The 12,278-nt window shown below is 50.1% G+C and overlaps 1 protein-coding gene across 7 annotated transcripts in view; it reads left to right on the top strand.

The window, feature by feature from the left end:
* Window positions 1-11,900, top strand: part of ZC3H7B (zinc finger CCCH-type containing 7B) — a 51,936-nt gene extending 40,036 nt beyond the window's left edge. For all 7 annotated transcript variants that reach the window (XM_061363200.1, XM_061363210.1, XM_061363245.1 and 4 more), the window contains exons 19-23: window positions 2,686-2,791; window positions 4,154-4,262; window positions 5,966-6,099; window positions 6,852-7,015; window positions 7,794-11,900. In XM_061363200.1, coding sequence (XP_061219184.1) covers window positions 2,686-2,791; window positions 4,154-4,262; window positions 5,966-6,099; window positions 6,852-7,015; window positions 7,794-7,986 — 706 coding nt within the window. In that variant the 3' untranslated portion in view covers window positions 7,987-11,900. The remainder of the gene's footprint in view (window positions 1-2,685; window positions 2,792-4,153; window positions 4,263-5,965; window positions 6,100-6,851; window positions 7,016-7,793) is intronic.
* Window positions 11,901-12,278: the final 378 nt, after the last annotated feature.

Genomic DNA, 12,278 nt, shown 5'->3' with positions numbered 1-12,278 from the left:
AAAAAAGAGGCTTATAAAAAGTGGAAGCAAGGACAGGTGGGTTGGGATGTTGTCTGGGAAGCTAGGGACCAGGTTAGGCTAAGGCCCAGTTAGAATCAGACTTGGCTGGGGATGTGAAAACAGGAAGGTAGGGGACCACGTGGGCCCTCTCTGGAAGCTACCAGGATACCTGGCTGCCCTGGATTTGGGGAAGGCTGAGGTTCTGAATGACTTCTTTGCCTCAGTCTTCACTGGCAAATGCTCTGACCACACCACCCAAGGCTTGGAAGGCAGACGCAGGGACTGTTAGAATGAAGACCTTGGGACCACTGTAGGCCCACTGTGATGGTTCGAGACTGAACATGCACAAGTCCATGGGACCTGATAAAATCCATCCGCGGGTCCTGAAGGAGCTGGCAAATGAAGTTGCTAAGCCACTGGCCATCATATTTGAAAAATCATGGCAGTGAGGTGAAGTTCCTGACGACTGGAAAAAGGGAAATATAACCCCCATTTTCAAGAAGGGGAAAATGGATGACCCGGGGAATTACAGACCAGTCAGTCTCACCTCTGTGCCTGGCAAAATCTTGGAGCAGATTCTCCTGGAAGGCATGCTAAGGCACATGAAAAACAACAAGGTGCTTGGTGACAGCCAGCATGGCTTCATTAAGGGGAAATCCTGCCTGACCGATTTGATGGCCTTCTATGATGGGGCTATAGAACTGATGGACAGCGATAGAGCAGTTGATGTCATCAACCTGGACTTGTGTAAAGCGTTCGACACTGTCCCACACGACATCCTTGTCTCTAAATTGGAGAGACATCAACTTGATGGACGGACCACTCGGTGGATAAAGAACTGGCTGGATGGCCGCACACAAAGAGTTGTGGTCAATGGCTCAGTGTCCAGCTGGAGACCAGTATCGAGCGGTGTCCCTCAGGGATCGGTGTTGGGACCGGTCTTGTTCAACATCTTCGTCGCTGACATGGACAGTGGGATTGAGTGCGCCCTCAGCAAGTTTGCCAATGACACCAAGCTGTGTGGTTCGGTTGATACGCTGGAGGGAAGGAATGCCATCCAGAGGGACCTTGACACGCTTGTGAGGTGGGCTGATGCCAACCTCATGAAGTTTAACCATGCCAAGTGCAAGGTCCTACACCTGGGTCGGAGCAATCCCAGGCACAGCTACAGGCTGGGCAGAGAAGAGATTCAGAGCAGCCCTGCGGAGAAGGACTTGGGGGTGCTGGTCAATGAGAAACTGAACATGAGCCAGCTGCAGTGTGCGCTTGCAGCCCAGAAAGCCAACCGTATCCTGGGCTGCATCAAAAGGAGTGTGACCAGCAGGTCGAAGGAGGTGATCCTGCCCCTTTACTCTGCTCTCGTGAGACCTCACTTGGAGTATTGTGTGCAGTTCTGGTGTCCTCAACATAAAAAGGACATGGAACTGTTGGAACAAGTCCAGAGGAGGGCCACGAGGATGATCAGGGGACTGGAGCACCTCCCATATGAAGACAGGCTGAGAAAGTTGGGTCTGTTCAGCCTGGAGAAGAGAAGGCTGCGTGGAGACCTCATAGCAGCCTTCCAGTATCTGAAGGGGGCCTATAGGGATGCTGGGGAGGGACTCTTCATTAGGGACTGTAGTGATAGGACAAGGGGTAATGGGTTAAAACTTAAACAGGGGAAGTTTAGATTGGATATAAGGAGGAAATTCTTTACTGTGAGGGTGGTGAGGCACTGGAATGGGTTGCCCAAGGAAGCTGTGAATGCTCCATCCCTGGTGGTGTTCAAGGCCAGGTTGGACGAGGCCTTGGGTGACATGGTTTAGTGTGAGGTGTCCCTGCCCATGGCAGGGGGGTTGGAACTTGATGATTTTAAGGTCCTTTCCAACCCTAACTATTCTATGATTCTATGCCGTACTACAAAGTTTGTCCCCATCTTTCTTATAAGCCCGCTAGAAGAGGAGTATCACCTGGGCAGTCACCACTGGGTCATGGGAACTGTGGCCCATCTCACCTAGGCTCCCTGGCATGATAGGATAGAAGGGTTTATAGGACTTCACAACCCGTAACACAAGCCGCACAGTCCATCATCCTATTGCAAATGTAAGCACTTTGTTGAACAAGAGACAGAAGCAGCAGTTGCTGGAAGAGGTGAGCAGGTGAGGATCGCTTCCTGGAATGGGAAGGACAACGCCTCTTTGTGCAGCTGCTGAGTTGAGCTTGAGGTTTTGCCCAGGGTATCTCCTGGTGATCACCTGCTGGAGCTGCAGGAGAATTAGTACTTTCTGGCACCTGTTCATAAACCAGTGCTTGTAATGACTTGAATTTCTACTACACCTTTCAAGCAGAAAATACTCCCAATTGTTTTTCATGGATCTGATTGCACAAGAATTGGCTGTGTAGAAGGGTGGAAAGCAGCTGTTTAATAGTCCTTGGAGATGCCCTGTGAGACCTGGGGGAGACTTCAGGGACTTTAAGAGAAGAGATACCCCAGGAAATATGTAGCACGTACAAGGAGAAATCCTCCTAAACACCCTTCTTGAGGCTTCTCTATCACAGGTGTGCATGTCTAGGAATAGCTGCATAGTGCAGGGGCAACCTGGACAGGAGGATCTGGTCATCTCTCAGTATTTAAGAGTCCCTGAGGAAAACAAAGCTTTGTTCTGCTCTTCCTTTGCCTCTCTTGATTTATTCTCTGGTTTTCAGTTGGACAAAGGAACGTCGTGTCCTGCTGGTGATGTCCAAAGCAAAGAAGAAGTGGGTGTCTGTCCGACCACTGCCTTCCATCCGCAACTTCCCACAGCAGTATGATGTAAGCCCCATGCCTGGCACAGCCAGGTGCCCCTTCCTCTTCCCTCCCACCATGGTGCAGTGCTTTGGGGCTGGTCCCTTGGAGACCTGGTAGGGATGCAAGCACGTGTTGGCTGAGGTGGAAAGCAAGGACAGACTGATGGCATCAAGATTTCAAACACATCCAGCAAAAGGGTGGAGCAGAAGGAGGAGCAGCACCTATTTAAGCCACTCTACACACGTATGGGAGTTTCTGACATTGCTATTAATGCAGTCACCATCTCAAGAAGTCGATGGCATGGGGTTTGGGAATGAGACTTGATTCTTGCTTTAGGTCAGGGTTTCCCAATGTGGGTGAGAGGTGAAACAGGGCACTTGAGAGGCCTTGTCCCTATGGCTGTGCTGCTGTAGACTGTGAAACTGCCTCATGATGTATTTTGACAGGAGAACTAAGAAGTCATCTAAAAAGCCATGTTCTCTGAGAACTACAGATACTCAACCTCCAAGCCCAGCCCCAAATACAGCAATTGATAGTTCCCTCTTCCTCTCCTTTCCTTTCTCCCTGAAAGTAGAAGGCACCTCTCCCCCTGTCCTATGGGATCTGCTGCTCCCTAGTCCATGGGCAGGCGCAAGGCTTTGAGCACTCTCCAGTTGTAGGGCAGTTGCTAGAAGCTGGTGTGGGGGAAGAGGAGTTATTTATAGCTGCTACAGTAGGCAACGAGCCAGCAGGTGAGTCACAGATCATGCAGCAAAGCAGTTCGAGTGTGTGTTGCCTGAGCTCCCACTCAGCCCCAGCCAGAGAGAAGCAGTGTTGTCTCTTCTTCCCCAGTTTGAATGGGCGAGCTGGTGTCCACATTGGTGACAGGACTGGGGGAGAAGGAACCATCAGTAAACACGATGCTAAGAAAGCTGCTCATTTTCCCTGTCAATGATGCTGTTGGTAGCTGTGAGGTAGAGTTGTGTGCACAATAGTGTGGTCTAAGCAACCTGTAAGTAAGGCCACTCTTCATCCACTTGGAAATGGGTGGAGAATGGAGCACCTTTTGGGACCAGCAACTTGACCAGCAGGAGACAACATTAGGTCCATCCAAGTTGCTCCCTGCTGCCTCACCCAGGGCCAGCACTAAGTGTACCTGCACACAGTCACGTGTGGAAATGGCAACAAGAGAGTGGCCAGGGGCTGAACTGAGCTGCCCACATGTTTATAGGGAAAACTTACCCTTCATGTCATCGAGGAAAAGAAGCATGAGTTAGCATCATATGGAGGGCCCAGTTTGCAACCTCTCCTGTGTGCAGTTTAATGCCCCAGCTGTTTTTCTGAACCCACTGTCCCCTTTAGCAAGGAGTGTTTGTGCAGATGCTAACTTTTGCTCTCTTTCACCAGTTGTGTATCCATGCACAAAATGGCAGGAAATGCCAGTATGTGGGCAACTGCTCCTTCGCCCACAGCCCTGAGGAGAGAGACATGTGGACCTTCATGAAGGAAAATAAAAGTGAGTGGGGGAAACACGGACCAGAGACTGTGGGAAGAGGGAAGAGGGCATGTGGGCAATGGATGCAGGGTTTGTTAAGGTGTACTCTTGACAGCAGAGACAGAGCTGGTACCATGAGCTTTGATGGGATTATGGGGCAGGTCTGTCTACAGTAATTTAGAGCTGCTCTTTTCTTAAACATATATGCATATCTTGAGTCCCTCACTCTGGGACTAGTGCACACTGGTCCCATGTCTTGCACTGCTCCATTGCTGCCCTCCCTTTCTGCAGCTTGTTGAATCCATGCTGTGCTGTCCCTCCAGTTGCCTGTATTGTCCCAGGCCTGACTCCGTATGGAGCTCTGCCAAAGCACCAGTCCTGACGTGTAGCTGCTCCTGTATCTTTTTTGTCTGTCTTGTATCTGCCTTAGCTTTCTTGCTCATTTCTGCCCCTATCCCTTGCTCCTGGGCTGTGGCACTCCCTGCTCATGGCATTGTATTCATTGGATTGGATTTGAGATCCCGAATGAGAGCATCGTTGGGTGGTGCCTTTGTGGAGTGGATTGTCTGGAATTAATTATGGAGACTCCCAGCTTACTTTCTGTGGGATAGCTGGGGGGTTACCCATGTCCTTGACAGCCAACTCCCTGGCAGCAATCCTTGTTTATTCAGACCAACAGTGAGCTGGGAAAAGAGACTCTCTGCAAGGCCCAGTTGTCCAGGTGCTCACCTGTTTCTGTTGGGAGATGCTGCAAAGCTTGGAGGGTTTCAGGCATGCTCTGAGTTTCTTCAGTCTTCGTGTTTGGATGGAGAGTCTTTGCCAGCCAGACGCTGTTACTTGTTGCAGTCCAAGTAATTTTGTTGTTGAGGCCTTTAAAGCACATCAGACCAGTCGGGGTGTGTTTGCCCAAGCAGGAAGATCTGCAGATGACAAAGAGTTGTTTTAGTTTGGGGGAATTTGCATTCATTATCCCAAATTACCACGAGTTCCTCAATTACCCATTTAGAGAGGACTAAATCACTACCAACACACTTACAGCATCACCCTGGTGCTGCAAACATTTGTTTCCATAGCCTCTCTCAGGAGAAAATAGGGGAAAAAGGAGGTGTGCACTCAAAGCACCCAAAATTTCCCTTCCCACTAGTGTGCTGAGTGGGTTTTAAAACAAAAGCACCAAGAGACATCTACTGCAGTCCTCTGGGCAGGTTTTGAACTTGGGGCAAGCTATCATTAGGTCTTCTTCCCTTCCCCAGTGTTTCCTGTGGCCAGCTTGCTTAAGGGCTCTCCTACCTCTCGAGTGCTGAGGATGAAGGGCTTAGAGGGAAGGGACCAGTCTGAATCCAGCCCCTGCCTTTGGTCCCTGGCTGGAGTGAGATGTCTGCTGAGTCAAGCAGAATCAGGCCTGATGGAGAACCAGCTGGTGGGGAAAACCCGTGGAGATCTTGGGCACTTCCCCTCCTTCCTGAACACTCTGTGTAGCTGCTGTCAAGGTTGCCGCTTGACTCATAGAAGACACCTACCCCGCATGGTCGTGGTGTGAACTTGGTTCTTTTCCCCAGGGGTCTGATCTGAGGAGGTTACATGGGGCCTCCTGAGCCTTCAGTGTGGCGGCTGGTGCTGCTGCAGAGGACAGGGGAGGGGAGGGAAGGGCTGGCCCAGTGTTTGTGCTGTAGTTTGTGCGCGGTGCAGGAAGTTGAGTGACCTCGTGGATCGCCTTTGTGCAGTACTGGATATGCAGCAGACCTATGACATGTGGCTGAAGAAACACAATCCTGGGAAGCCTGGAGAGGGGACACCACTCACCTCGCGAGAAGGGGAGAAACAGATCCAGATGCCCACCGACTATGCTGACATCATGGTAATCAGCTCATCTCTTGTCTTTTATCCCTCCTCCTCGGTGCTGACAGCCTGCCCCCTCCTGTACTCCAGGTGTGAGCCAGCAGGGACTGCACTGCTTTTGTGGGAAAGAGCTTGTGCTAATGCAGGATAGATGGGCAGCTTGGAGCAGCACAGCAAGGGCAGCATAGATGAGGTGGAAAGAGATTGACCTGGCATCAGTAAGGCTCTGCAATGGCTTTCCTGTTAATCCTCCAGTCAGTAGGAGTCTACCTTAGGTTCCCTTTCATGTGGGCTCAGCCTTTCCACAAGGTTCCTACCGGCTCCTGGGAAAGCTGGCAAAGTCATTGCTGGTCTGTTGGAAAAGGTGTAGAAGCTTGGAGAAGAACTGGGTTGGGAGCATAAAGGCCTGGGAGAACCAGAGGCAGATATATCTCCTCAGGCCAGGGGTTGTGAATGGTGTATGAAGAGTCCTGCATTGTCTGTGCTCCTGGGTGCCATCAGCAGGGGCATGGGGACCATGTCAGTGAACTGTTCTCTAAGCCTGTTTGAGGTGCAGGGTAGATGTTGACAGAGCATCTCCTCTGCTCCCCCTTAGCAGCAGCATGATGTCCTAGAGATGGCATGGCAGGGAAGTGTGGGAGAGCTTAGACTGAGTGGAGCTTCCAGGATGCTCTGGAAAGAGAGGGGGAGAGGCAGTGCCAGCATGGGGAAGGCCGATGGGTGTGACTGTTCATGCACTGACTGGCCCTTTGCCCTGTCTGCACCGGTTAGATGGGCTACCACTGCTGGCTCTGCGGGAAGAACAGCAACAGCAAAAAGCAATGGCAGCAGCACATCCAGTCAGAGAAGCACAAGGAGAAGGTCTTCACCTCGGACAGCGACTCCAGCTGCTGGAACTACCGCTTCCCCATGGGTGAATTCCGGCTCTGCGAAAGGTACCGTTGTCTCATCTCCCCTCTGTGCTGCTGCTGCAGGGATGGGGCAGCAGGCCCAGGGACCTCATCCTTCCTCCTCCTTCACTCCCTCCTCCTCCTCCTCTTCTCACAGAGTCCCCAGGGAATTCTGCTTGGAGGAGGGGTGAGACTGGCAGGTTTGGGTGACAGTGAGGCTGCAGTTGGATCCCAGGGATGCTCAGCCACACTGCTGAGTGGTAAAAATACATTCCCAAGCACATGTCTTTAGAAAAGGAGAGGGGGGTTCACATCTGCACCTGTGCCCTCCGTAGCCAGGATGCTCTTGGCTCTGGCTGCTGAACAGTCTGCTTGGCGTGATGCTTGGGGGAATCCCAGGTGCTTTATTGAGTGGTTTGAATGCTTTGCATCCTCCAGATCGGTGCCTTGAGGTGTCTTCAGAAGGCTTGTGATGGTTAGAAGTGCCATTTTCATTCAAGGAAAGGCTCTGTCTCTCATGGCTACCACGTGGTGTTGTGTGGTAGTTTCTCCTCATCCCTGCTGGTCCAGTTCCAGCTCACACTGTTTTGTTCTGTTGACTAAATCCCCTTGTAGACATTGCTCTGTTTGCTGCTCTGTTGCTCTGCACAACCTCTCTGTTGCCTTCCCTAGCTGTGCATGGGAAGGATCTAGGAGGATCACTTCACCCTTAGAAAGCAGAGTTGGCAGCATGTTTCAGTGGGCTCCAAGCGGGTATTCCAGATGGGGAGCAAAAAACCCTATCCCAGGGGTGCCGTCTTGATCGCGCTCCTTGTGCCGGCAGGTTCCAGAAGAGCAAGACCTGCCCCGAAGGAGAGGAATGCCGCTTTGCCCACGGCCAGGATGAGCTGACAGAGTGGCTGGACCGGAGGGAGGTGCTCAAGCAGAAACTGGCCAAAGCCCGCAAGGACATGCTGCTGTGCCCCAGGGATGACGACTTTGGGAAATACAACTTCCTATTGCGGGATGGCGTATAGTAAGGGATGAGGGGGGAGCCTGTCAGCTGGAGAAACACAGGGCGGGTTTTCCATGGGGGGCAGTAGCAGGGAGAGCGAGGCCTGTGTCTCGCAAAGAGAACTTTTTCTTTTCTTTTGTTTTAAGATTATGAGATGATGATTTATTAGTGGTGAATGAAATCGTGAATTTGATTCTCCTTGGCCAGTGAACACCGTGCTCACCGAGTTTGTGATCCATTTCCTCTTTCTTCTTTCCCTCCCAATCCTCCTTCATCTTCATCTTCTTGTTTTCACTGTCCTTCATTCAAAGGAATGAATCCAGTCTAGACTGGGCTGTGGATTGGAGAGCTTGTCGCTGTATCATTCTTCTGCCCCTCAGCTCAGAATGTGGCTGCGGAGGTGTGGAGGACAAAGCTGAGAGGAAGGGCCAGACATCTGGTGAAAAGGTGACCCTGAAGTTCATGTGCTCCTTTTCTCAGTGCTGCAGAGCAAGCCCCATCTAACACTGCTGCGGCTGGCCTGCTCTCCTGGGGGTTCGGTACCAGGAAAATTAGGAATCGGGATGCAAAGAGGGAAAACCACTAGATCTGGCTTAAAACATGTAGGCTTTAGCTTCTGCTCTCTGTATTGCCGTGAGGCATCAACTGGTGCTGAAATAACAGCCGTGTCATATAAAGACTATAGCTAAGAGCAGCAAAGTAATAAAACCCCTTGCAGCAGCAGGAACTGAATTGTAGGCGACTTAAGACTGTTTCAGCTGACTGTACTCGGAAAGCAAATTGGTGACTCCTCATTAGATGTCTTTCTCAGTGCGCAGCAGGTTTTGGTTTGGTTTTTTGGCTGGTGTGACTGGTAGCATTAAGACTGAAGGCATCTATAAGGTGTAGTGGAGGCTGTGGCACACTCTGTGTCACTGCAATCTGTGAGCAGTATTAGTGAGGAGGAAGGCTGTAACCAAAAGGAGCCTGTGTTCCTGTGTTGCCTTGTCTCCTGAAGAGAGGTAGGGAGGTAATGGGTTTCCCTTCTTGCTCGTGGTTACTTATAGCTGCATTTTGACCTGCACTGCCAGAAGAAGTGGGGACCTGTTCAAAAGGACAGCACTGAGCAGCACAGGCAGAGCTTTGCTGATGGGAATCCAGCTGGAAGGATGCTTACCAGCACCAGAGGTCTATCCCCCTCCTCCTCGGAGCTGAGGCAGGGAGCTTGCAGACACACAGTGCAGCCAGGCTGTGACCCAGGGCAGGGGCTGTGGTGGAGGGCAAGTGGCACAACGGGACCCAGCCATGCACCCGCTCCTGTCCCACCTGACATGTGCCACCATGGGAAACAGTGATGCTGAGCTCTGGGACAGGAGTTTCGGCTTTTATAGAGGCAGCACTGCTCTGCATGCCAGCCTTCTCCTTTCTGTTGGTCTCACCCCATAGGCAGTAAAAAGCTTGTCCTGTCCTGAGCTTCCCTTTCCTCTCTTCCACAGTCCAGCTGCGCTCCGCAGTTTTGCATGCATGGATGGCACCATCCACTCAAACACAAACACATCTCCTTCCCAGCATTTGTAGGGGATGTATTTTTCATACAGAGTCTCCCAGGACAGCAGGCTCAGAGCCCTTGGGGCTGGCAGTGCTGTATCCGTGGTAAATAGAAACTGGCTGTGAACTGCTTTGTGCTTTGGCATTGCTGGGTCTCCTTCTTCCCCCACTGCTCCCATATCCCTGGGGTTCCCAGCTTCAGCAGAGATGTGGAAGTGCAGGAGGTGCTGTGGGGGCAGCTGCACCTTTTTTAAACCAGCTTCCAGGTGGGTGCATCAGCTCCACTGGGATAGTTACGGCCCAGGAGCAGAGTGCGCTGCATGCTGGTTTGGGGTCCCTTCAGAGATACTCCATGCTCTAAGTAAGCTGAATGTGCTCCTGGGCTTAGAATTGTTTAGATTAGAAAAGACCTTGAAGATCATGAAGTCCAACTGTTTACCCTAGGACTGCCAAGTCCGTCACTAAATCATGTCACTGAGCACCACATCTGCATGTCTTTAAAATACCTCCAGGGATGACAACTCAACCACTGCCCTGCAGAGCTTATTTCCTCTCCTTTAAAGTGTGGATGGTGGTTGCTGGTTTGGTGTGAGCTTCCTTTCCCAGCTGCTCAGCACCTTGAGATCTGGTTTGGAAGGGGCCAGGACCATAACATCTGATGATACAGGCGGCTCGCTGGGATAGATGGGGAGGGAAGTGGCTATTTCCATCTCTGCCCACGTGTGGGGAGGACAAGATGGGGAAGGATCTGTGGTGCTGTGGGGAGAGAGAGTGGCGCAGCATCAAACATGGCAGTTTGAGTGGTCAGGTGGTGTATTTTCTCCTCTGCCCTTCACTGTAGCTGTCCGGGTCATACCTTCTCCTGGTGCTCCTTGTGCTTAAGTGGTCAGCTTCATAGACAGAGAGAGACAGGAGGAGGTTGGCATCAGCTTCCGGGTTGTCTTGTTCTGCTCTTCTCAGGCAGAGATGCCAAGGAAGCTGATGTGGATCGTGGAACACTGGGATGTGTTTTCATTTTAAACCAAACCTCCATCTCTTAGTGTGACTCTAGTGTTCACTGCGCCGTGATTTCTCATACAGTAACTTTGTAGGGTACAAAGTGGGTCGCTGTCCCCTCTCCCTGTTGCTCCGGGGCTGAGGCGGGGAGAGGTGTGTGAGGGGAGGTGAGGTGATGTGAGGGAGGCCCACAGTCATGGGGGTTGCGTCCAATATCTCCTTATGTTTTCCCTGGTATGATAACCTGGTCTGTGGTGTTGCAGTACTTTGTCACCAGACTTGTTTTAGTGTGTATATATGTGACCCCTCCCATGAAGCATATATACACAGGTATTAAATATATCGCTCTATATAATATTATATGTGTGTGGTATCGAAAGAATCTTTTAAATGAGGGTAAAGGAAAAGGACTCGGGCCAGGAAACGCAGCATCTCCATTTTAAATATGAAGACTTTTATTTGGGTTAGGGAAAGGGAAATAACAAAGAGGGGAGGGTTTATATAGATAGGTATAAACATTGAGATGGGACAGGCTTCCCTGTTCACATTCTGAAACCCCCTAGGATGTCCTCGCGGTCGTATCTCGATGGCAGAGGATTATACTGCTCACTAGCAAGTAAAGTTTTAATGGTAAAGGCTTTGCTTATATTATTTAAAGGGCAGGAAGCTTCACACTTGACTTCCCAGGCTGGCTTTACCAAGCCCAGACGGTTTTCTTCAGCACATTCTGTACTCTTAGCAGAGCTGCAGACAAACCACACGTTGTAGGGCTGCTGACCCTGTGACAGCTCTCTCTTTTCTTCATTCACGTGAGAGGAGATGATTTTGCAGCGCAGAACCAAAGTCGAGGGTTATTAACAAAACAAGCGATGGTTTAATTTTATAACATTAGAAGAAAATCACATACCCTGTAAAATAACCCCAGCCACACACACTTGCACAGAGCAGGGGCTTGTCAAATGCTGAAGGACTTAGTGAAAAGCTTTTCCCAAATCCTTTGGTAGGGGCAGGGATTTCAGTGGCACTGGTGTTGGAGCTGATCTGACCTTTACGGGGGGAAGTATAAAACCAAAAAATACCCTACTTAGTGTGTATGAAACTGTATGTCAAAAATGGAAGGGTTTTAGCAAGTGAGAGGGAAAGACAGCAAGGGGATGCTGCAGTTCTGAGCTGGGTAGTAATGACTTTGAGTCCTTTAATATGTCTTTGTATTAATATAATTTAAGAATACCACGCTTTACTATTAAAAAAGAACTTAGTATCTTTCATAAGGTCTAGTATCAAGATAATAATGTAGATGTTTTAACAACATTTTTGGTTTTGTTCTTAAAGAAATAAATAAATAAAACCCAACAACCAAACTTGCTTCTTTTAGCCTTTGTAATAGAAAATAAAAGTGTGCACTTTAAACCCGCTCCTGATCCAGTGTGTGTGTTTGCATTTTTCAGATGCCCTGCAAAGGCTTTTTGTCCTGGTTTCAGGTTTCCCTCCTGTAAGGAGGGAAGCAAAGGGAGCACTTCAGGTGCTGGATCGCTTTTGCTTTCTCCCATCTTTTAGGTGTAAGCTACTGCTGTTTGTTGCTGAGTGCAAAATTGCCTCTGTGTGTATGAAGAGATTCTGCAGTTCTCCATCAGGTGCACAGTTCTTGTGAGCTTTTAGGTGTATTTAAGACTTTCTCTGTTTTTCATTCCCCCAAGGATCAAGAATCCACACGCTCTGCATTAACACACAGTTTCAGGTGTTTGGGTAACCCGTGTTTTGAAACCTCCAGTAATCATGTCTTGTCATCAC

Source organism: Neopsephotus bourkii, unplaced genomic scaffold (genome assembly GCF_033783945.1).
Source record: "Neopsephotus bourkii isolate Nb327-2 ecotype Australia unplaced genomic scaffold, CSIRO-AGI_Nbou_v1 NB_107, whole genome shotgun sequence".
Classification (NCBI taxonomy): Eukaryota; Metazoa; Chordata; class Aves; order Psittaciformes; family Psittacidae; genus Neopsephotus; species Neopsephotus bourkii.
Note: the sequence above shows the minus strand (reverse complement) of the source record. Positions and strands in the feature narration are given on the sequence as shown.